General features: G+C 47.3%; 1 protein-coding gene across 2 annotated transcripts; it reads left to right on the forward strand.

Annotated features, from left to right (window-relative positions):
• Window positions 1-1,357: 1,357 nt before the first annotated feature.
• Window positions 1,358-7,125, forward strand: NPY2R (neuropeptide Y receptor Y2). Of its 2 annotated transcripts, none has more exons than XM_045019166.1 (2): window positions 1,358-1,473; window positions 5,493-7,125. In XM_045019166.1, the coding sequence occupies exon 2, from the start codon at window positions 5,539-5,541 to the stop codon at window positions 6,682-6,684; it is 1,146 nt and encodes a 381-aa protein (XP_044875101.1). In that variant the 5' UTR covers window positions 1,358-1,473; window positions 5,493-5,538; the 3' UTR covers window positions 6,685-7,125. The 2 variants fall into 2 exon arrangements, with proteins under 2 accessions (XP_044875101.1, XP_044875102.1); XM_045019167.1 differs by lacking the exon at window positions 1,358-1,473 and adding an exon at window positions 3,687-3,799.
• Window positions 7,126-23,453: the final 16,328 nt, after the last annotated feature.

The following is a 23,453-nucleotide window of genomic DNA, read 5'->3' on the forward strand; positions in this document are numbered from 1 at the left end:
GTCTATACTAGACTGTCAAAATGGGTTATTTAGCACATTAGCTAACAATTTCTTATAATGCACCTTTTATTCCCAGCCAAGAAAAATCCTAAAACATTTGTTTCCTGAGTAAACAAAGTGCTACTGCCAGGAGAGGCAGTCCTGGCCTCCCTTCAGGCTCTCTCCCTCTCCTCCCAACCACCAGAGACGGACCCTCAGAGCAGGGGCGGCTCTAGGTATTTTGCCGCCTCAAGCACGGCAGGCAGGCTGCCTTCGGTGGCTTGCCTGCGGGAGGTCCCTGGTCCCGCGAATTCAGCGGCAGCCTGTGGGAGGTCCGCCAAAGCCGCAGGCATGCTGCCGAAGGCAACCTGCCTGCCGCCCTTGCGGCAACTGGCAGAGCGCCCCCCCGTGGCTTGCCGCCCCAGGCACACGCTTGGTGTGCTGGTGCCTGGAGCCGCCCTTGCCTCAGAGGAGACAAGGGGGCACTTGGGCTACCTGAATTCTCCCCCCTCAACTGATTTTTGGTCCCAGTTCCCAGGGCCTGGACAGAGAATAGGGTTAGCTGTTCATACTCCAGATGCCAATGAATTCTGAGGCAACAGCCCCACACAACCCTACATCCAGCACCTGGGCCCAACTCCTCAAAGGTAGGTAGGTGCTTAACTCCCAGTACCTTTGGGGATCTGGAGCCTGACTTACTCTTTTTTTCTCTTCCAGGCTGCCAAGTGCCACTAAAGCGCCCACATGGAGCTGGGACTGGCTTTTGTTGGCAGGTGAGGAGAAGCCACATTTATTTTAGAGGTAAGATTGCTGGGGGGGGGGGCGTGCATAGGTGTTGGAACTAGGGGTGCAGCAGCACCCAGTGGCTTGAAGTGGTTCCCTTATATCCAGGGTTTACAGTGTGGGTCAGGGGCTCTCCACACCCCCACTGTACAAACTGTTCCAGCGCCTCTGGGGGCAGTGACAAGCTCTGCCAGGGCTCCCCCGCTGGAGCTGAGTGTTTGCACGGGGCATGACTGACCCTAGTTTCTAGGGTGTAGCGGGCCCCGCTACACAGCATCGCTATCCAGGCAGGTGCCCCCAGCGGGGTAGCGCTGCTTGCGGGGCTTGGTTCAGTCCCAAACCCAGCGGACTCCAGCTGTTACGCAGCGCCCCGCCCCGCCCCTGCAGTAGCCGGCTCCGGCATCCCCGCAGCCCCCACAACCCGTGACCCGGAGCGAGCTGGGGCGGAGCCGCCCCCTCCCCACGCGCGGGAGGCCGCCCGAGCTGGGCCGGCTGCAGGCACGCTGCCCGCGGCGCCCGCGGCGCTGCCAGGTGAGCCGCTCTCCCGCCCCGCCCCGCGTCCCCGCCGCCAGCAGAGCAGGCGGAGTCCGGAGATGCGGGCGCTGGACGGCGGCGCCAAACTTTGAGCGAACCCGCTCGCCTCGCGCCAGAGCGGCGCATCGCTGCCCGGGCGCGGCTCGGCGGAGAGAGGCGCCGCTCGCAGCTGGCTCGGTAAGTCTGGAGGGGGCCGGGGACAGAGCCGCGCTAGGGCTACAGCAGGTAGGAGATTCCTGCCCGTCACCGCCTTCCCCCATTGAGCCTTTTGTTCTCTGGACTTGGCCGTGGCAGGGCGGATTCGCCCCCTTCCTTCCCTCTTCGGGCACGGGCTGCTCAGCACCAGGAAAGCGGCGACCTGTTTTGAGCCCCGGTTTCCCAAGCCTGCAGTAGAGGCTGGCAAAGGAGCAAGGAGGCTCTTGCTTGACGCTGGCTGCTCCTCAGCACCCATCGCCAGTCGGGGGAAGCAGCCCTTGCTCCCCTCAACAAAGCCTTTAACTTCAGATGCTGGGTGACTGAAAATGGGCAGGCGAAAGTGACAAGCTCAGCGCCAGTCTTTTAATGTCATCTCACCAGCTATAGAAAAATACACACTAGGGACCCCTGGCTTTTAGTCTTTAATCTTCCATAGGCACAATCTTACATACCCAGTGCATGGCTCTGACTTCAGTACAAATTTTTAGATCCTGTTAATCAGGAGGAACAAGACAGTCATGAATTAGTAAGGGGGCAGCATCCCTAGAAAAGTGCACAGAGGATTTGTAATGAAGATTAGGGAATGTGGTGCATGTATTAAACATTTTTTTTATATCCAAGTTCATCTCAGCCAAATTCCAAGTGCTTTACAAATGCATGATAATATTAATAATGGATTAGATTGTTTGTTTATACATGTAATGTATTATTCCCATTTGATTCTCCTTTTCTCATGACTTTTCTGTAAATCCTCTACATTCCATCATTCATATAAAGTTACGTACAGAGCTCTAAAGGAACTGAGTGATTAGATATTCTAAAAAATATTTATCATAACACACAATGCTGTGCAATAGATACAGTTTGCCAATCAACACACTATCACAACTAAAGAGCTTACAGTGGGAAAGAATAGATAGGTTCGAGCAGAGGGGACACAGTAGATAGTATAGATCAGAGGAACGTGTAGTTTCTATAGTACTGTGGGAGAGCTTGATTCGTCACCAGCTGTGCAAGTTAATATTGTAGAACTTGTCCAATTTATCTCATTTGTTAACCGAACATTATTTCTTCTCTGCTGGAGTTTCAAACCTCCTCTTCCAACTGTGCTGTGTTAACAAGAAATACTACCTTCAAAAGGAGCAAACTCCACACAGTACAGGAACAAAGAAAAAAAGTAGCAGGATGAAAGCTAATTGCTTTTTTGCTTAAAAGAAGGTGAAGGGAGGCAGGAGAAGGGAGGGGAATAGAGAAAAAAATAGAGAGAAATATTTTGAGAAAAGGAAGGATAAATGATTTGATAGTGTATGTTTTCCTCCAAGGTCTGGCCAATGTCTCACAATACAAAGGGTTGGAACCCTGCACCCATCAAACGGTAATTCTCCTGCTGTTGTTTGTAAACATGAGCTACTCTGTTCTCCAGAGCATAATTCTGAGATCTTTGGGAGTCTAGCAGTATTGGACTCTTATCAAATCTCCACTGTAATAACAGATACAGATCGTTCTCAGTTATCAGGACACAGTGAGAAGGAAAAGGCAATTCCGAGGTTTTGTGTAGCATTATCTTTGTAGATTATACAAACATCACCTGTATTTTTCAACAATATTGACAAAAAATACGGTAATTAGGGACCTAGCCCTGCCACCCTTGTTCAGGAAGTAGGGTCTCTGAAGTCTTGGGACTGATCATGTAAATAAGAGTTGCAGGATGAAGCCCAATGAGCTGCTGTCTGAATAATGCCATGTAGATCGGGCCTAAACCTCCTTTTGTTGCACAGTATGTAGAGGATAACACAATTCTTACTGGCTTAGCCTGAAGGAAGTTACTTTTCAGCTCATGTAGTCAAACTGTTGCTTTTAATCCACAAGATCCTTCATTCAAATTTTGCTTCTGCTATTGTATAGGATGCACCCATAGCACAGAAGGCCTAGTCGCATGTTAGGGGACAACACTAATTGTAGATGCCTGATATAGTGTCCAAACCCCAATAACCAGAAACAACTGCAAATGTAAAGACAATCCAACTAGTGTAGGAAATCCCATCAAAGACATACATTTATATGTTAAAACACTTTCCCCCTGTAAATTAAAAAAATATATTTCTACAGTAAAACTTATGTAAATAAAAGCAATATTAAATCTCAGACATTAATAGCAAAATTTTGTCTTTAGGCATAGACCTGACTGAGGGGTAGGGCATAATTTGCACCATCCCAGGAGTGAAGGAGTAATCCCAGGAGGCATTGTTTCTCAGAGACGTCCCCTATGAAGCACAGTTCCTTCTCTGCTTCCCCCAACTCTGAAAAGGTAGGGGGTGGGAGTGGGAGGAAGAATTAATAATTTGCAATTGGCCTCTACCAGCAGCAAATTCTGACACCCCCACACTGGTTCACTTATGCTGTCCAGTGCATTGCAGAGTAGAGCCAAGGCTCTGCTTATTCCCCATCCAACACTACCTACCTACTCCAGGAGGAGGAGTAAGCAGGTGCATAGTGCCCACTTGTTCTTTCATCGATCTGGGCAGCTCACACAGAATTAGCTTTACGGCCCTTACTTGTCCTTACTCACTTTGCACAGTATTATAGTGCAAGTTACAAATTAACCCTAAAATGCTTTAATTACCGAGCACCAAATATAGAGCACCAACATTAAAATGCTTTAAATACAGAGCACTCAGTTATATCCATGCAAGCTTGTCGAAATCATAGGGTTGCATTGGTGTAGCTGAGTAGAATTTGGCTCAGTAGGTGCAAGAAAGCCAACAATATGATTTTTTGATATCAGTGCCACAAGTCCCATTATCCTCAAAGGGAGGAGGATGTGACCTGCTGTTCTCTTTTACTGTAGTCAGAAACTTGGTTGGCAACTTCCTCTGAGAAGAATGGTGGTATTCTTCTATAATAAAATAAACATTACATACTTTTTATTTCTTGGTTTAAATTAGAAGTTAATGGGTTACATAGACAATCCAGAACATTAGTAATGTTTTTCAGCTATTCTGCTTCTTATTGCGATGTGCAGTTAAAGTGGTGTTTGTAGCTGCCTTGTGATACTGGCTTTCTTAAAGAAAAATGTCAGGAATTAGCCCTAATGGTTTAGAGCAGCAGGTTTGTATTTACTAGCTAAGAATATATGAATAAAAACTTGAATATTGAAAATACTTTGAGGAAAGTTTGGAAGATCATTGTGTTTACATAGGGCTATATTGATCCACAGATCTACAGATCCACCTGTAGAATTCAATAATGGTTTGGGTTATTAGTTTATGACAAAGGATGTGTTGCTCAGCAGGATCCAAATCCTTCCTTTGCTCAAGTATATACTCCACTGTCTTCAAACTGCATTTGAGCTGTTTCTCAATTTTACAGCAGGAACATAAGAACGGCCATATTGGGTCAGACCAAAGGTCCATCAAGCCCAGTATCCTGTCTTCTGACAGTGGCCAATGGCAGGTGCCCCAAAGGAAATGAACAGACAGGTTATTGTCAAGTGATCCATGCCCTGTCACCCAATCCAGCTTCTGGCAAACAGAAGCTAGGGACGCCAATTATGTCTGAGTAAAGATTAAAGGATTGGGCTTCAAATTAATGAGTGAGAAAGTGTGGACGTACCAAGTGTATCTTGGAACAGATCATTGGCCCATCTTCTGAAGTCCAGTATCTTACCTCTGGTAGTGACCAATGCCCCCAGCCTCAGAGGAAGGAAATACTGTAACTTTGGGGAAACTTCTTGCTGAACCCAGCCAGTGGCATTTATGCCCCCACAGCCTAACCACATATCTCTCGTGGTCTTAATTTAGTTATTGTTCAGATGATACTGTCACTCATCTGAAAGTCTAACCTTCTTTTGAAACTAGACTTTATTAACTAAAAAAATCCTACTGCTAACTCTACTTAGTTTATTGTAATTTAACTTTAATTTTTTGTATGTTTCAGATGAAGTCTGCATACACAATCTTTGGTTTATTCCAATTTGCTGTGTGTTTTTTGCTGTGTTTCAGAGGCAGCTGCACTGTTTATTTTGGAGTAGTCCAGTTAGCTGCAACCATGGGCCCTATAGGAGTACTGGGTGAAAAGAACCGCACAAATGAAGTGAAAATGGAGCTGTACACCAGGCTATACTTGCCAGGCCTCACCACACCACCCAGTGAGCTGGCACCTGACCACAAACCAGAACTGAAAGACAGTACCAACCTGGTCGAGGTGCAGATAGTCCTCATCATTGCCTATTGCTTCATCATCCTGCTGGGTGTGATGGGCAATTCCCTGGTGATCCATGTGGTCATTAAATTCAAGAGCATGCGCACCGTGACTAACTTTTTCATTGCCAACCTGGCTGTAGCTGATCTGCTGGTGAATACGCTGTGCCTGCCCTTTACCTTAGTTTACACACTGTTGGGAGAATGGAAGCTGGGCCCAGTGCTGTGCCACCTGGTGCCTTATGCCCAGGGCCTTGCAGTGCACGTGTCTACTGTTACCTTGACTGTGATTGCCCTGGACCGGCACCGCTGCATTGTCTATCACTTGGAGAGCAAAATCTCCAAGCGAATAAGCTTCCTGGTCATTGGAGTGGCCTGGGCTGTCAGTGCGCTACTGGCTAGTCCCCTAGCCATCTTCCGTGAGTACTCTCTGATTGAGATCATTCCTGATTTCCAGATTGTGGTCTGCTCTGAGAAGTGGCCTGGTGAGGGGCAACTCAACTATGGCACCATCTACAGTGTCTCTATGCTCCTGATCCAATACGTTTTGCCTCTGGCAATCATCTCCTATGCCTACGCCCGTATCTGGACCAAACTAAAGAATCATATCAGCCCTGGGGCTGGGAATGACAACTACCACCATCGGCGGCGGAAGACCACTAAGATGCTGGTGTGCGTGGTTGTGGTGTTTGCTGTAAGCTGGCTGCCCTTTCACACTTTCCAGCTTGTCAGTGACATTGACAGTAAGGTGTTAGATCTGAAGGAGTACAAGCTAATCTACACAGTGTTTCATGTCATTGCCATGTGCTCAACCTTTGTTAACCCCCTTCTCTATGGCTGGATGAACAACAACTACAGGACAGCCTTCCTCGCAGCCTTCCAATGTGAGCAGCGACTGGATTCCATTCACCCTGAGGTATCAGGAGCATTCAAAGCCAAGAAGAACTTGGAAGCAAAAAAGAATCATTGCACGGGAACCCCTACCAATGTCTAAGAATGTCAGGCATAGAAGAAAAAAGGAATACACTCTGGCCAGAGAAAGATCTGTTTTGACAGATGCATTTTTATACATAGTTTTAATCATATAAGATGGAAGAAAATCAGCAAGTTAAAGTGTCTGTTCTATGATTCCAGAGAGAGTTGGTTGCCATCAACCATATACAATTACACATCTCCAAAGAAATATAAAAGATATTTCATTTATGGCTGTCTGTATTGTGGTTGGAAAGAAGTCTCTGTCCCAACCTTTTGCTAAGGCAGCAGTAATGACAAAGGCAAGAAAAGTGTTTGCCATTCTTGCCCTAAAGAGGATGAATAGATTAATTGTTCCTCAAGAGTCTCAAAACTGGAAGTTGGCAGTGTGGACATGGTAGGCTGCAAATAGGGACTCCTTCAGAAGCTTAAAGCATGCTCTAAGGGCAGGTCTACACTAAGGGCGGGGGTCGAACTAGGGTACGCAAGTTCAGCTACGTGAATAGCGTAGCTGAACTCGAAGTACCCTAGTTCGAACTACTTACCCGTCCAGACGCCGCGGGATCGAAGTCCGCGGCTCCAAGGTCGACTCCGCCACCGCCTTTTGCAGTGGTGGAGTACCGGAGTCGACCGCGGCGCTTCCGGAGTTCGAACTATCGCGTCTAGATCAGACGCGATAGTTCGAACTCCGAGAAGTCGAACTCACCGCGTCGACCCGGACGGTAAGTGTAGACTAGCCCTAAGAGTGAGGCTGGGGATTGGTGTAGAAGCTCATACTTTCCATATCTTCCCCACTGCAACTACTCTGCAAAATGAGGGTTTCCTTAAGGAGAAGATATACCACCATTTTTGCTTCATATTTAAGTAATATAAATATTGTTACCATAAAATAATTCCTAAAATCAAACTGCTACTACTACTAGAGCATTTAGGTCAGGAAAGTTAAAGTTTCTATCTAATTTGTAATCTGGTTTCTGCTAAAACAAGTGGAGTAATAACTAATTCCTTATGACTCAGCCACAGTTATGCTGAGGAGAAAAACACAAATTTGGGGTCTGATCCTGTATTCACAACATACCTAGAGCTTTCATTTTGCATTAGAGATCACTAAATAGGCCAGCACACTTAAAAGGGAATTTGGAGCAGGTAGTGAATGCAGACTCAGGTCTTTTGTGAGCACTTCTTAAGTTGAGGGAACCGCTAGTGTTTGAACAACTAGGCAGAGCTCCAGTGTCTGAAGTACCATTAACTCTACAGGTTTTGAATTATTCCTGCTTTATTCCTACATAATAAAGTAGGACAAAATTTGATACTTGATACTTTAGAAAGTATCAAATATCAGCTCTAAATATTAATGTGCTTTTCAGTGTTTGTGGTTTTATGTCACACACATCCTGCCTTGGATCTTTTCCCATCATCAGCCTCTATAAGATTAAAAATATCTGAATGAAGTGTAACCTAGTAACAGTATGCTCAGTTTATGTATATTAACCAGTGAACTCTGCATGTTATAGTAATAGTTAGTTATATTTCTTTGGTTCAGGTAGAAAACTTGACTCTGTTTACTGTATTGTATATGGCAACGTGCAACTTTTCTGTGTCTTTGTCTAGCCTCACTGAACTCATTAAAGTTAAAGAGTTCAAGCTAATTTCAACCACTTTTTTCCTAGATAATTTTGCTGCCTATCTTTGTGGGGGGAGGAACCCGAACAAGCTGCGATACTTTCCACTTCTCAGAGAGATTCTCCATAGCTAAATTTCACTCAAATTCCTTAATTTTTCTATTTCTCATGGTCCTCTAAATTGTTGGTGAACTTTTTTTACATATGATCTATTTAGTATTTTAGTGTGAGATGTCATTACATCACAGATCTTTATCGTGGGGGGAGATTCATCTTTATATATACAGTAACCTGCCTTTGTTTCTTACACTGCTGTGACATCATTCAGATGTATATCTTCACAATCAGAGAAGGAGGGGGCAAGAGAGAGGGACTAAACTGGCATTTACTCAAGTAAGGAAAGATATCCATCACTTTTACACGTGCTTCACCAAATTAATTTTTGTCTCAGTGATAACAGTGCCCAGAATGTTTGTAGTTAGCCCATGCTGTTAAAAAAATTACAGGCAAGGAATTACTGGGAGAGATTACTGAAGTTTCAATCCTATGATGTATAATTATTATTATAGACAGCAATATAATTCATTTACAGTCAAGTGTGTGAGCTCTTTATGAAAAACACATTAAAATGTTTATCCTGCCCCCAAAAAGCCTTCAGCCCCACAACTCTTTAGATAAATGCTCTGACTCAAATCTCTTGAGCTTTATATATAGACAGTTTTAAAGTAACTATTACTGTGTTGTGCTAAAATTACAGTTGAAGGCCCGATTTTAAGTTACATTATGGCTGCTTTACATCACCTGGTGAAGGGGCCTCAAACTGGGTATAAATTACATTGACATCTGTTTCAAAGCACCTTTACCTTACCAGAGAGGTGTAAAGCAGCTGTAGTGTCAATAAGAATCTGCCCAACAATGCTCTGTTCCCATAGGAAGGCCATGGCACATTTTCTATCAGTCCAATCCTGTTTTCCAGGTGCATCTAAGGCTCCCACTGATGAGTATATGAGGATTTCAGGATCAATCCCTTATCTATTGCAATTTATTCTGGGAGGTCTCTCTGTGTAGATCCAACTGCATCTACCAAATGTGATCAATTTTTACCCTGTACACTTAACTAAGTACATATTTTTGTTTATCATGTGCTTCATTCATGTCAAATTCAGAAGGGACATCCTAATCTTTCATTTACTGATGCATTATCTATCTATGGTACTTCTCTATGGCCCCAATTACTGTAAATCTGAGTATTTCAAATCTTTTAATGTATATATTCTCACAATACAGCTGTAAAACAGTGAAGTGTTGTTGTTCTCATTTTATAGGTGGGAAACTGAGGAAGAGAGAGGTTAAGACCCAGATCCTCAAAAGTACCTACTTGACTAACTCCCATTGCATTCAGTGGGACTGGGACTAAGGCTATTTCTACACTACAGCCTTTGTCGGCATATCTTGTGTCATTCGGGTGTGAATAGTCCACCCCCCCCAAGCGACATAAGTAACTCTGACAAAAGCACTTGTGTGTACACCCTTATGTCAGTGGGAGAGCTTCTCTTGCCAACACAGCGTTTGCCATTCGCGGAGGTGATTTTGTTATGCTGATGGGCAAGCTCTCTCAGCATAGTGTATTCACCAGATGTGCTGCAGCTGCATCGGTACAGCTGCGCTGCTGCACATGTAGACATGCCCTGAGTGACTTGCTAGCGTCACACAAGAAGTCTCTAGTAGAGCAGGAGCTTAAACCTGGGTTTCCTAAGTACCAGGATAGTGCTCTAACCACTGGACAATCCAATACCAGAATTGTAAATGAGATTGGCATTAATGAGAATTAAACAGTTTTTACCTAGAACTGCAGTCTCCATATCATTCAGCCAAAATATGAATGAACAGGAACTAAGTGTGTGAATTTGAAAAAAATAGTTATGACATTATATGCAATTAAAATAGGGGGACCAGTTATGCACAAGAAGCTGATGGTACTTTTTCAGATGTGTCATTTTCTGTGGTGCTGTAGAACTGCACAAAAATTACATAGCTGTATAGGGCTGGGGATAAGAATATAGGAACTGAGGGCATGTCTTCACTCAGTGTAAGCCCAGGCTCACTCAAGTCTAACCCTGCTTCTGACTACACACAAATTATGCTGACCGAGGGTCCAAGCTTCCATGCAGGGTTTGCTCTGCTAGGGCCTTCTGGGGGAGAGAGTGGAAGAGGGGGGGTGGAGGAGGAGGAGGAGGGCTTTGTCCTTCCCATGCTGCACCTGCTCCCTGCACCACACACAACTTTCAACTCACAGGGAACGGAGGGGGCGGCTGTTCTGCGCTCTGCATCGCAGCTGGACACTGCCTCTTTGGTCCTAGTGCTTGCCTGTTTCCTGTACCATGGTGAGTGCCCATGGTATGGGGGGCAGAGCAAGGGGGATGGGATGGGGTTGGGGGAAGAGTGGTGTGGAGAAAATAGTGGGATAGGGCAGGGAGACGAAAAGGGGATATGAGAATAGGAAGCGGAGCCCAGCCTGTGGTGTGCCCTCTGCAGCAGCTCCAGTAGGGAGGTGGCCACAGCAGCACCAGTACAGTGACATAGCATGCTGTGCCAGAGTGGCTGCCAGCAGTAACAGGATCCCCCATTAAGCCGGCTCATTCCCCCGCACCCTGAGCAGCCGTGGCCCAGCTACCACTCCAGGTTAGGGGAGAGAGCCAGTGAGCCAAGGAAACTGGTCTCAGCATGCACGTGTCCCTCAACTATAGCAGTCAAACTACACCTATGGGATGTATCTGGAGAGCATCTATAGCAGGGGTCGGCAACCTTTCAGCAGTGGTGGGCCGAATCTTCATGTATACACTCTCATTTAAGGCTTCGAGTGCTGGTAATACATTTAAACATTTTTTAGAAGGTCTCTTTATAAGTCTATATTATATAACCAAAACTACTGTTATATGTAAAGTAAACAAGGTGTTCAAAATGTTTCAGAAGCTTTATTTAAAATTAAATTAAAATTCAGATCTTATTAGTTTAGTATGATCCTTGCCCTTGCTTTTCCTTGCTGAGTTTTTCAATGTCTGGTGGCACCTATTTAGATACTTTAAGCTGCAAACAGGCTTCTGAGTTATAAGCTGATAACCGGCTGGCAGAAGGTCAGTGGCTGGAACCCCTGATCCACAGCTGAGGTGAGTGCAGCTGGCGGCTGGTAGGGCAGAGTAGGGCCGGAAGCCTGGACCCTGTCTGGCAGGGGGCCTGCGCTGGAACTCCAACTGGAAGCAAGGTGAGTGGGGCTGAGGGGACCAGCAGCCAGAACCCCAGAGCAGTGGGACGCTGACCACCAGAGCTCTGGGGTTTCCACCACCATCTCCTGCCAGCTGGGGTCTCAGCCTGCTGCCAGCCTGGGGTTCCTTCCCCCAGGTCAGCAGCGGGTGCTAGGTGGGACCCCGGCTGGCAAGGGGCCAGCAGCAGGAACCCCAGAGCTGCAGTGGGCTGAGCAGCTCAGCCCGCCACTGCTGGGCTGAGTGGGACTGGCGGCAGGACTGTGGCTGGCAAGAGCCAGCAGTGGAAACCCCAGAGTGGCGGCGGGCTGAGCAGCTCAGCCCGCCCCGTGTGCCATGAAAAAAATCGGCTCACGTGCCACCTTTGGCACATGTGCGGTAGGTTGCCGACCCCTGATCTATAGACTGAAACATCCCTTTCACAATATACCTGGTATGTTGGTTCAGTTTTGAAATGTAACATTTTATGTCCTTGAGATTCCACAAGAATTAATTCTGTGCTACCCCACTGAGCTACTTTAGACGATAACTCTGTTTCTTGTCCTATTTTAGGCCTCTCCACCTCTGTTGGCTGCTGTACAGCCAGAACTCCACCTCTGGCCCAACATACCTTCATGGACCATTCCAAGAGGAAGCATTTTCTTGAAGTTATGGTTGGGAGGGCTGTCAAGCAAGTCCAATATTGGAAGCAGAGGGATATAAGATTGGTACAATGGCATGCTGAGGGGCTGCAGAAAGGCTGAGGTGCTAGGGAATCTGGTTAGCTTGACTCCATGCTTAAATGTGGATGTCAGCGCCACAGGTTTGAGCCCTGGTTAGAAAAATCTTAACGTCGGGTTAAGAATCAGCCTAGGCCCAGGTTTTTCTAACCTGCATGAGCTGACTCGGGTCCCACTAGCCCTGGGCTTATATTACAGTGTAGACATACCCTGATTCTCCATAGGCCTGCACCTTGTATGGTCATGTCTTCTATGTAAAAGTCTAATAAAATGCAGATATTTCCAATATATTAGTGATTTGCATTAAATCACACTTGGATTAGTAATTCAGTGAAAACTGTATTATATCTGTCAAACATGAAAACAAATGCTGCACATACAGCTTAGTGTAATCCATTCATTGCTTTATGGACTCAAAATTCCCTCAGAGACTTTTTCTGTATAAATCCATACAGTGACCCCTCAGGGGTGGATTTGGCATTTAGCTACCTGAGTATCAAGCACCACAAAACAAAATACAGACAGAGGCCTAATTCCTTTTTACATTACAGGGGTCTAGCTCAGGAGTAACTGTTGATGTCCATGAAATTACAGTGGTGTAAACCTAATGTAACTGAGAGGGGGAAGCAGGCTTCTCTCTCTCAGGGCCAGATTTTTTAATGGTGTTTAGTTACCTGAAGATGCAGATAGGCAGCTAGGGGGGTTTCAAAAGTCCTTGAAGACCTATCTGCATCCTTAGGCACTTAAATACCTTTAAAAATCAGGCCTTTACTGTCTATTGAAAGGCAAATAAAAATAATCACATCTATTATAATATTTAGGTCTACCTATAATGAACATTTTAAAGAGGTTAGTTTACAATCAACTCAATGAGCATTTTTCACATAGGAGTATTTAGATACACAGTACTCACACGAAGTAATTTAAAGTCTTTTAGGAAAAAGGGCTGTTGTGCCCGCCAGTATTATAATTAAGTATCCAAATCATCTGCTTGGTTTTTTTAATTTTAGAAACAAAGTTGGTAGCACTGGACTTGCAGAATAGAAGGACTTTTGGCTGTTAGGCACTATATAGTATCACTTGGCTATTACTGGACAGCTGCATCTGTTCCTTCATGCTAGAAGTCTGTTTTAACTTCCTCTCTTTTGTTTGGTTCTATTTTGGGAAGAGACAAGGTTTTCTGTCCTTTTGAGGCAAAAACACACTTCAGTCTGGCAGCTTTGTAAATGCTGTATTTGTCTCCAGATCTGAAAGCCACAGCGAGTCCCCAAAGTGGGTTTCTGAGCTGCATTTCCTGTCAGTAGATTTAGCACATGACACTTTCAAAGCTTGGTATGCACATTAATGAATTGATACCTGGGCCAGGTAGCTCTATGATTGCCTGTTTTAAAGGTGGGCAAGCGGAGGCGGAGAGCTACAGAAAGTCAGATGGTGAGCCAGTAGGAGAGATGGTTTAGAATTTGAGACTCCCATTTCTGCGCTCATTCTGCTGGACCATGCTACATACCTACTTCAAGAATGTCTATGTTGGACTGCTCAAGGTTGGTATTAAAATTCAGGCTTCCTAGGAGTCAAACATGGGTATTCTTGACTCTTACTTGACTCTGCATGTTCTCCAATATTCTGACACTTGTAACGTCAGGACTAAAGAAGTTACTGTTCTTCTCAACAACCACACCATGGGGTTGCAGCTGATTTGCACATCTCTCTGTTGTCCTTTCAGCCCTTCCATTCATTTGTCAAAACTGTTCGTGTTGTCAAGCTTTTCAGTCTCATTTACACAGATGTTATGGCCACTCTGATCAGATTGGACACACTTCTGTCTAGAATTTCAGGGAGCTTTCCTGGTTACTCATGATTTCAGTCTCAGCTGGGGAATGGGTTGGCTGAGTCACTCACGCCAGACTCTGGAGATAAAGAAATCTCAACTCCCTTGCTTCTGCCCATTATTAGTGTTTTTTTGCAGAACCTAAAGGATGTGCACCTTCCATCTATTACTTCAGTCAGATTTCACTTCAGTTTTGAGAATTAATCATTTGAAAAAATTAGCTCACAAGAGTTTCCACACATGACATTCAATCCCTGCAGCACCCTGTTAGGCTCCCCACCCTCACGACATACATCTATAAGCTGGAAAGCTCAGCTCTGTGGGCTTTTAAAAATCCAAATACCCTTTTGTTGGCCAGACAAATTAAGATTTTTCCCACTGTTTGCAATCTCGTCTCTGCTGTCTCAAGCAGAGGAGCTAATTATTTCCCAGAACTCAATGGGAGTTCATTTCAAACTGTGAAGGATTGTGAACAACTAGGGGAGCATTTCTTGAATGCAAGGACCTGCCACTGCTTGTGCCCTACCACAAAAGCACTTCGTGCATTCACACATTTTATCAAGATTTAGGCCAAAACAACTACTGGCTGATTATATCAAAATGATCCAGATAGCTGGGTTATAAAAATAAGTTTCAGCCTGAATGCAACATTTTGTGACAATTATATTATCAGCTAGGGGAGGCTCTGAAAATAAAGAAGATTTCATACCTAAGATTATAGGGATGCTGTTTAATGAAAGTAGAAGATTTATTTTTCAATTACTCTGAAGCTTTTTTTTTTAAAAAAAAATTAGAATATGAATAGGTTTTATCTGCTTTCCATTTATTTAGGAGTCTTTTAGCTAAGGCACAGCACACAAGCACAACCTCACAGGATTGAGGTATTAAAATTAATCACTTCTTCCTATATGAATTCCTTACTAAATGTAATATTAGTCAGAACTTTGAGGGTGACAGATCTTTGGAGAAACTTCATTTTAAATTGTAGAATAATATTGTGGAAAATAATGGACATCTTACAGTAAAGCAAAGTATTTAAATGCTAGGTATAGATTTGGTCAAGGCATTTCATATTGGTCATAGTTTATGCTGTATTTCACAGCAGTCTGTTTAAACCCATTCATCTGCTTGTCCATACTATAGCTCCAATGAAGGAATATTTATCACATGCTTTGACAGTAGCACGTAACTGAAAAATTTAGGTTGCAGGCATTAACGAGGCCACTGGTCTCTGGGATACTAGCCATCAATATAGTGCTTCCCTCCACTTCTGGGAAGCTGGAGTAATAATAATTCTTTGCGCTTTGCTTTTCATCCAAAGATCTCAAGACTCTTTACAAAGATGGATAAGCATTATTATCCCCATTTTACAGATGGGAAAATGGAAGCACAGCCAATAAAGTGACCAGTGAACCAGTGGCTGAGTTGAATCTTGACCAGGAGTAGAGAGAGTATTTTACCTTTGGATTTGGCACTGGTGCAACCGCTGCTGAAATACTGTGTCCAGTTCTGGTGTCTACAATTCAGGAAAGATGCTGATAAAGTGGAGAGGGTTTAGAGAAGAACCACAAGAATGAGGACAAGATTAGAAAACAGGACTTATAGTGATTGAGCTCCTTGAGTCTATCTATTTAGCTTAACAAATGGAAGGTTAAGGGGTGGTTTGATAACAGTTTTTGAGTACCTACATGGGAAACAAATATTTGATAAAGGTCTCTTCAATCAAGCAGAGACAGGTATAACATGATCCAATAGCTGGACAAATTCAGACTGGGAATAAAGTGTAAATTTTTAACAAGGGTAATTAACCATTGGATTAATTCAGCAAGGCTTGTGGTGGATTCTCCATAACTGGCAATTTTTAAGTCAAGAGTGGATATTTTTCTAACAGAGTCATAGACTTGAAGGTCAGAAAGGACCATTCATTATGATCATCTAGTCAGACCTCCTGCACAACGCAGGTCACAGAATCTCACCCACCCACTGCTGTAACAAACCCCTAACCTATTTCTGAGTTATTGAAGTCCTCAAATCGTGGTTTAAATACCTCACGGTGCAGAGAATCCTCCAGCAAGTGACCCATGGCCCACGGTGCAGAGGAAGGTGAAAAACCTCCAGGGCCTCTGCCAATCTTCCCTGGAGGAAAATTCCTTCCTGACCCCAAATATGGCAATCAGTTAAATCCTGAGCATGTGGGCAAGACTCACCAGCCAGCACCTAGGAAAGAATTCTCTGTAGTAATTCAGCTCCTACCCCATCTAACATCCCATCATAGAGCATTGGGCATATTTACCTGCTAATAATCAAAGATGAATTAATTGCCAAAATTAGGCTATCCCCTCCATAAACTTATCAAGCTTAGTCTGGAAGCCAGATATATGTCTTTTGCCCCCACTACTCCCCTTGGAAGGCTGTTCCAGAACTTCACTCCTTTAATGGTTAGAAACGTTCGTCTAATTTCAAGTCTATGCTATGGGAATTACTCTGAGGAAATTCTATAACCTGTGTTATACAGGAGGTCAGATTAGATGATCATAATGGACCAGTCTGGTCTTGGAATCTATAAACCCATATCTTGTGACTCGCAGCCCACCCTATCCCCCTGGCTCTAACCTCCAGACCACAGGAATAGTGAGCGGGAACATGAAAACCCAATACACTAGGGTTCTGCTGCCTACACCACCAGCCTGATTATTATTTTTTTTATGGTAGCATTGTGCTAGGAACTATAAACAAGTAACAAAGAATCTCTGCCCCAAGATCTTACAAGTTAAGTATAAGTTGAAGGACAGACAGGTGGACACCAGGAAGTAATGAGCTCATACTGGTTAGAATGATGAGCCATAGTCACAGCACACCAGCTCTCTAACTAATTAAAGACTGTTTCCTTAGCTGATTGGAAATGCTTTGGACAGCACAGCAGAATAGTTTTGGTTTATATTATTCAGATCTTGAGAGTCTCATCCTAAGCCACATAAATAATTGCAGCAACAACTACCAATAGGAAGCAATAGAACGTGGGAGGCAGTGACCATGAGATGGTTGAGTTCAGGATCCTGACACAAGGAAGAAAGGAGAGCAGTAGAACAGAGACCCTGGACTTCAGAAAAGCAGACTTTAACTCCCTCAGGGAACTGATGGGCAAGGTCACCTGGGAGAATAACATGACGGGGAAAGGAGTCGAGGAAAGCTGGCTGTATTTTAAAGAAACTTTATTGAGGTTGCAGGAACAAACCATCCCGATGTGTAGGAAGAAAAGTAAATATGGCAGGCGACCAGCTTGGCTTAACAGTGAAATCCTTGCTAGTCTTAAACACAAAAAAAACAGCTTACAAGAAGTGGAAGATTGGACAAATAACCAGGGAGGAGTATAAAAGTATTGCTCAGGCATGCAGGTATGAAATTAGGAAGGCCAAATCACACTTGGAGTTGCACCTAGCCGGAGATGTTAGGAGTAACAAGAAGGGTTTCTTTAGGTATGTTAGCAACAGGAAGAAAGTCAAGGAAAGTGTGGGCCCTTTGCTGAATGAGGGAGGGAACCTAGTGACGGAGGATGTGGAGAAAGCTAGTGTACTCAATGCTTTTTTTTCCTCTGTCTTCACAGACAAGGTCAGCTCCCAGACAGCTGCACTCTGCAGCACGGTATGGGGAGGAGGTGACCAGCTCTCTGTGGAGAAAGAAGTAGTTCAGGACTATTTAGGAAAGCTGGACGAGCACAAGTCCATGGGGCCGGATGCGCTGCATCCGAGGGTGCTAAAGGAGTTGGCCGATGAGATTGCAGAGCCATTGGCCATTATCTTTGAAAAATCATGGCGATCGGGGGAGGTCCCGGACGACTGGAAAAAAACTAATGTAGTGCCCATCTTTAAAAAAGGGAAGAAGGAAGATCCAGGGAACTACAGGCCAGTCAGTCTCACCTCAGTCCCTGGAAAAATCATGGAACAGGTCCTCAAGGAATCAATCCTGAACTACTTAAAGGAGGGGAAAGTGATCAGGAACAGTCAGCATGGATTCACCAAGGGCAAGTCATGCCTGACTAACCTAATTGCCTTCTATGACGAGATAACCGGCTCTGTGGATGAGGGGAAAGCAGTGGATGTGCTATTTCTGGATTTTAGCAAAGCTTTTGATACAGTCTCCCACAGTATTCTTGCCAGCAAGTTAAAGAAGTATGGGCTGGATGAATGGACGGTAAGGTGGATAGAAAACTGGCTAGATGGTCAGGCTCAACGGGTAGTGATCAATGGTTCCATGTCTAGTTGGCAGCCGTATCAAGTGGAGTGCCCCAAGGGTCAGTGCTGGGGCCGGTTTTATTCAATATCTTCATTAACGATCTGGAGGATGGTGTGGACTGCACCCTTAGCAAGTTTGCAGATGACACTAAACTGGGAGGAGTGGTTGATACGCTGGAGGGCAGGGATAGGATACAGAGGGACCTAGACAAATTAGAGGATTGGGCCAAAAGAAACATGATGAGGTTCAACAAGGACAAGTGCAGAGTCCTGCACTTAGGACGGAAGAATCCCATGCACTGTTACAGACTAGGGACCGAATGGCTGGGCAGCAGTTCTGCAGAAAAGGACCTAAGGGTTACGGTGGACGAAAAGCTGAATATGAGTCAACAGTGTGCCCTTGTTGCCAAGAAGGCTAATGGCATTTTGGGTTGTATAAGTAGGGGCATTTCCAGCAGATCGAGGGATGTGATCATTCCCCTCTACTCAGCACTGGTGAGGCCTCATTTGGAGTACTGTGTCCAGTTTTGGGCCCCACACTACAAGAAGGATGTGGATAAATTGGAGAGAGTCCAGCGGAGGGCAACAAAAATGATTAGGGGGCTGGAGCACATGACTTATGAGGAGAGGCTGAGGGAACTGGGATTGTTTAGTCTGCAGAAGAGAAGAATGAGGGGGGATTTGATAGCTGCTTTCAACTACCTGAAAGGGGGTTCCAAAGAGGATGGATCTAGACTGTTCTCAGTGGTAGAAGATGACAGAACAAGGAGTAATGGTCTCAAGTTGCAGAGGGGGAGGTTTAGGTTGGACATTAGGAAAAACTTTTTCACTAGTAGGGTGGTGAAGAACTGGAATGGGTTACCTAGGGAGGTAGTGGAATCTCCTTCCTTAGAGGTTTTTAAGGTCAGGCTTGACAAAGCCCTGGCTGGGATCATTTAGTTGGGTTTGGTCCTGCTTTGAGCAGGGGGTTGGACTAGATGACCTCCTGAGGTCCCTTCCAACCCTGAGATTCTATGATTCTACCAGTACTACAGATGAGGAAAGAGGTCAGAATATAATAGGGGAGGGCTTGTTGTCTACAGTTTGATTGTTTCATAGATGCAATTTCACAGTTTACATAGTTATCTGTAATCAGAGAGAGTGAAAAAAAAAAGAGGCCAGGAACTCATTAAGTTTAACAACCTAATTCATCTGCTTTCTTAGTTCTAACAATGTAGAAGGAAAACTACTATCTAAGCTTTGCTTATGAATGACCATAAGTATATAATATGGAAGGAAATGGTGAAACAAACAAACGCTCAACACATTCAAAAGGCAAACTACATAGTACAGAGAATTCTTCTTCGAGTGATTGCTCCTATGCATTCCATGTAGGTGTGCGCGCCGCGCGTGCACGGCTCTCCGGAACATTTTTACCCTAGCAACTCCGGCGGGCTGGCTGGGCGCCCCCTGGAGTGGCGCCGCTATGGCGCCTATTATATACCCCAGCCGGCCCGTCCGCTCCTCAGTTCCTTCTTCCCGCCCGTGACGGCCAGTTGGAACAGTGGAGTGCTTCGTTCCCTCCACAGCCCTAGCGTTTCTCCGTTCTTTAGCATAGTTCGTTAACTTAGTTTAGTTTAGTTGCTAGTTTAATTGGTTAAGTTTAGTTAGTTGTAGTATTAGTAGGGAATTAGAGGGATTAACCTCTCTTCTTCCTTAACTGGTGCGGGCTTATGCCCAGGGCACCGGGATTCAAGCCCTGTGCGGCTTGCCATCGGCATATGCCCGTGGGTGACCCGCACGACTCCTGCCTGCGCTGCCTCGGGGAGTCTCACAGAACTGATAAGTGCCCGATCTGTGCAGCCTTCAAGCCCCGAACGAGGAAGGAGCGGGACTCTCGATTAAAGCAGCTCCTCATGGAGGCTTCGCTCCAGCCGCCCGCGCCGACCCCACCGGCGCCGAAGTCATCCTCGGCATGCAGCGCACCAGCGGCACCGAGCCGCCCCGGTACCGAGGCCTCTCGACACCCGGCACCGACATCCCGGCACCGCTCCCTCTCCCCAACGAGGAAGCTCAAGACGCCGAAGACGGCCTCGAAACATCCTCCGAGGCCGTTAGCCCAGCCACCTCCGATACAGACGGTTTAGGCTGTGGCAGTGCACAAACCGTGCACGGTGCCGCCGACTCCGGCACCCCAGAAGCCGTCGAGTCCGGCACCACCCTGCTCCCCGGTACCAGCCGAGGTTGAGCTGCAGCTCCCGTCTACGCCTGAGCCGTTTGAGACGGCGAGAGAGCTTATCGAGCTCGCAGAGGCTCCGAGCCTCCGGCCCCCGGCACCGCCGGTGCGGGCTGTCCAGTCGATGGGCAAGCCGGCAATGATACGGCCCCCAACCCCCGACAGACGGCATGGACGGCGCTCCAAATCTCGGACCCGGTCCCGATCTCGGAGACTGTCACCACCACGCCGATCCCGATCCCGGCGCTGATCACCGTCGCGGCGCCGCTCCCCGTCCCGGTGCCGGTCGCAGTCCCGGTACCGTTCAGCATCGCGGTACCGGTCGCACTCCCGGCGCCATTCCCACTCTCGATCACGGTCACCGAGTCACCGGCACCGCTCTCGATCACGATCACAGAGTCGCCGGCACCGCAGGAGATCCGGCTCCAGGGCCCATTCTCTGCACCGAGACTCCCGGAGCCGCTCCCGACGCCGTCGGTCACCGTCGCGGTCAAGCGCCCGACACCGTTCAAGCTCCCGGCACCATCGGTCGAGCTCCTGGCACCGGTCGAGCTCCCGGCACCACAGCGCACGCCGGTCCCGCTCTCCGATCCGGTACCGCGATGACCGGCACTGAGCCTCGGCACCGCTCAGAGTCATGCCACCGGCATCGGAGGCACACTCGGGTGTCGCCTCAGCTCCACCCTGGCCCTCTCGTCAACCCTCGATCGCTTCTCCCGAGGGCAGTGGTGCTGACTTTCGAGCCGAATCCCAAGGCCGGGAACATGGACCCCATCAGTGGGGATTTTGGGTTCCCTGGGACTACCATGACCCTTGAGCGCTTCCCTTTCCCCCAAGGCCGGTGGGAGCGCAGCGTCGGGAGCCAGAGGCCACAGTCAGCAGGCCGCCCCCGTCACCGACGGGAGAGACTGCATTTCCACAGGATCCGACTCAAGATCCAGGCTCCGTGGCGGCTGAGCACCCGTTGGAGGAGCAGGCTCCTGACGAGGTACTCCCAGGTCGGTCCTCGTCATCTTCTCCAGACGAGGCAGTGGCGGAAGCATCCACGACCGACCCCCCGCCTATTGATTTACGGGCACACCAGGACCTTCTCCACCAAGTGGCGAAGGCCATTAACCTGCCCTTCGAGGAGGTCCCGGAGAACGAGGACCCAGTGACTAATGTCATTGGAGCAGAGGCCCCGATGCGGGTGGCCCTGCCCTTTATCCGGACGATACAGCGTAATAGCACTACCATCTGGCAGTCGCCGTCGTCGGTCCCCCCCACGGCACGTAGGGTGGAGAGGAAGTACTCGGTCCCGCCCAAGGGGTACGAGTATTTGTACATGCACCCAACTCCGGACTCTCTGGTGGTCCAATCGGTAAACGACCGGGAGCGGCATGGACAGCCTGCGGCAGCGCTGAAATCTAAGGAGGCACGGCGCATGGACCTGTTGGGGCGCAAGGTCTATTCAGCGGGTGGTCTTCAGCTCCGAATCGCGAACCAGATGGCGCTGCTTTCCCGGTACACCTTTGACATCTTGGTGTCCCTGGGGAAGTTTTCAGAGCTGACCCCGCCAGCCTCACGCCAAGAGTTCTCGACGCTCTTGGAAGAGGGCAGGAAAGCCTCCCGGTCCTTAATTCAGGCCGCCCTGGACTTCGCTGACTCGGGAGCCAGAACCGTGGTCTCCGGGGTGACTATGAGGCGCATTTCGTGGCTGCAGTCCTCCACCTTGCCGCCTGAGGTGCAGTACACTCTCCAGGACCTCCCTTTTGACACCCAGGGTCTCTTCTCAGACAAGACTGACTCTAGAATCCAGACCCTGAAGGATGGCCGGATTGCCATTCGGACTCTGGGCATGCACACGCCAGCTACCCAGAGAAGGTCATTCCGTCAGCAGCCCTACCGGCCCTTTACCCAGGCCAGGTCACGGCCATATAATAGTCAGCGTGCGAACTTAAACCGCCGTAGACCATCGGGGAGCAGGCGTAACCAGGCCCAGGGCCCTTCCAAGGCCCCTCAAGGTCCCAAACAGGCCTTTTGATGGGACGCCCGGGGACGGCCCATCAGTCTCACTCCAGGATCCTACCCCGTTATTTTCCAACCGTCTTTCCCACTTCCTCCAGGCGTGGTGCTCCATAACATCGGACAGCTGGGTCCTCAGTACCATCCAGCACGGTTACCACCTTCAGTTTATTTCGCCTCCTCCCTCCCACCCACCTTCCCTGTCCCTCTTCAGGGACCCCTCTCACGAGCAAGTCCTCTTACAAGAGGTCCGGACTCTGTTGAGCGTGGGTGCCATAGAGGAGGTTCCGCACAGCAGGCGGGGCAGGGGATTTTATTCCAGATATTTTCTCATCCCCAAGGCGCAAGGAGGTCTTCGTCCCATCTTAGACCTCCGGGAGCTCAACAGACATCTGTGCAAGCTCAAGTTCCGTATGGTCACCCTGGGGACCATCATTCCTTCCCTGGATCCAGGAGACTGGTTTGCCGCCCTCGACATGAAGGATGCATACTTTCATGTGGCAATTTACCCTCCCCACAGACGCTACCTGCGTTTCGTGGTCAACGGCGAACACTACCAGTTTGCGGTACTGCCCTTCGGCCTATCCACCGCACCAAGGGTTTTCACCAAGTGCATGGCGGTGGTTGCCGCTGCCCTCCGTCGGCGTCGAATACATGTCTACCCATACCTCAACGACTGGTTGATACGCGGGCCATCCCAAGAGCTGGTAGCGGATCAAGTGGCCGAAATACTGTCTCTGTTCCGGTCACTAGGCCTCCTTATCAATGCCGAGAAGTCCTGCCTGACTCCAACGCAAAGAGTGGAGTTCATAGGAGCGGTCCTCGACTCCAACTTAGCCAGGGCCTGCCTTCCTCGTCCTCGGCACCAAACCATAGTCTCGATCATACGGGACCTGCATGCCTTCCCCACA

Source organism: Mauremys mutica, chromosome 5, assembly GCF_020497125.1.
Source record: "Mauremys mutica isolate MM-2020 ecotype Southern chromosome 5, ASM2049712v1, whole genome shotgun sequence".
NCBI lineage: Eukaryota > Metazoa > Chordata > Testudines > Geoemydidae > Mauremys > Mauremys mutica.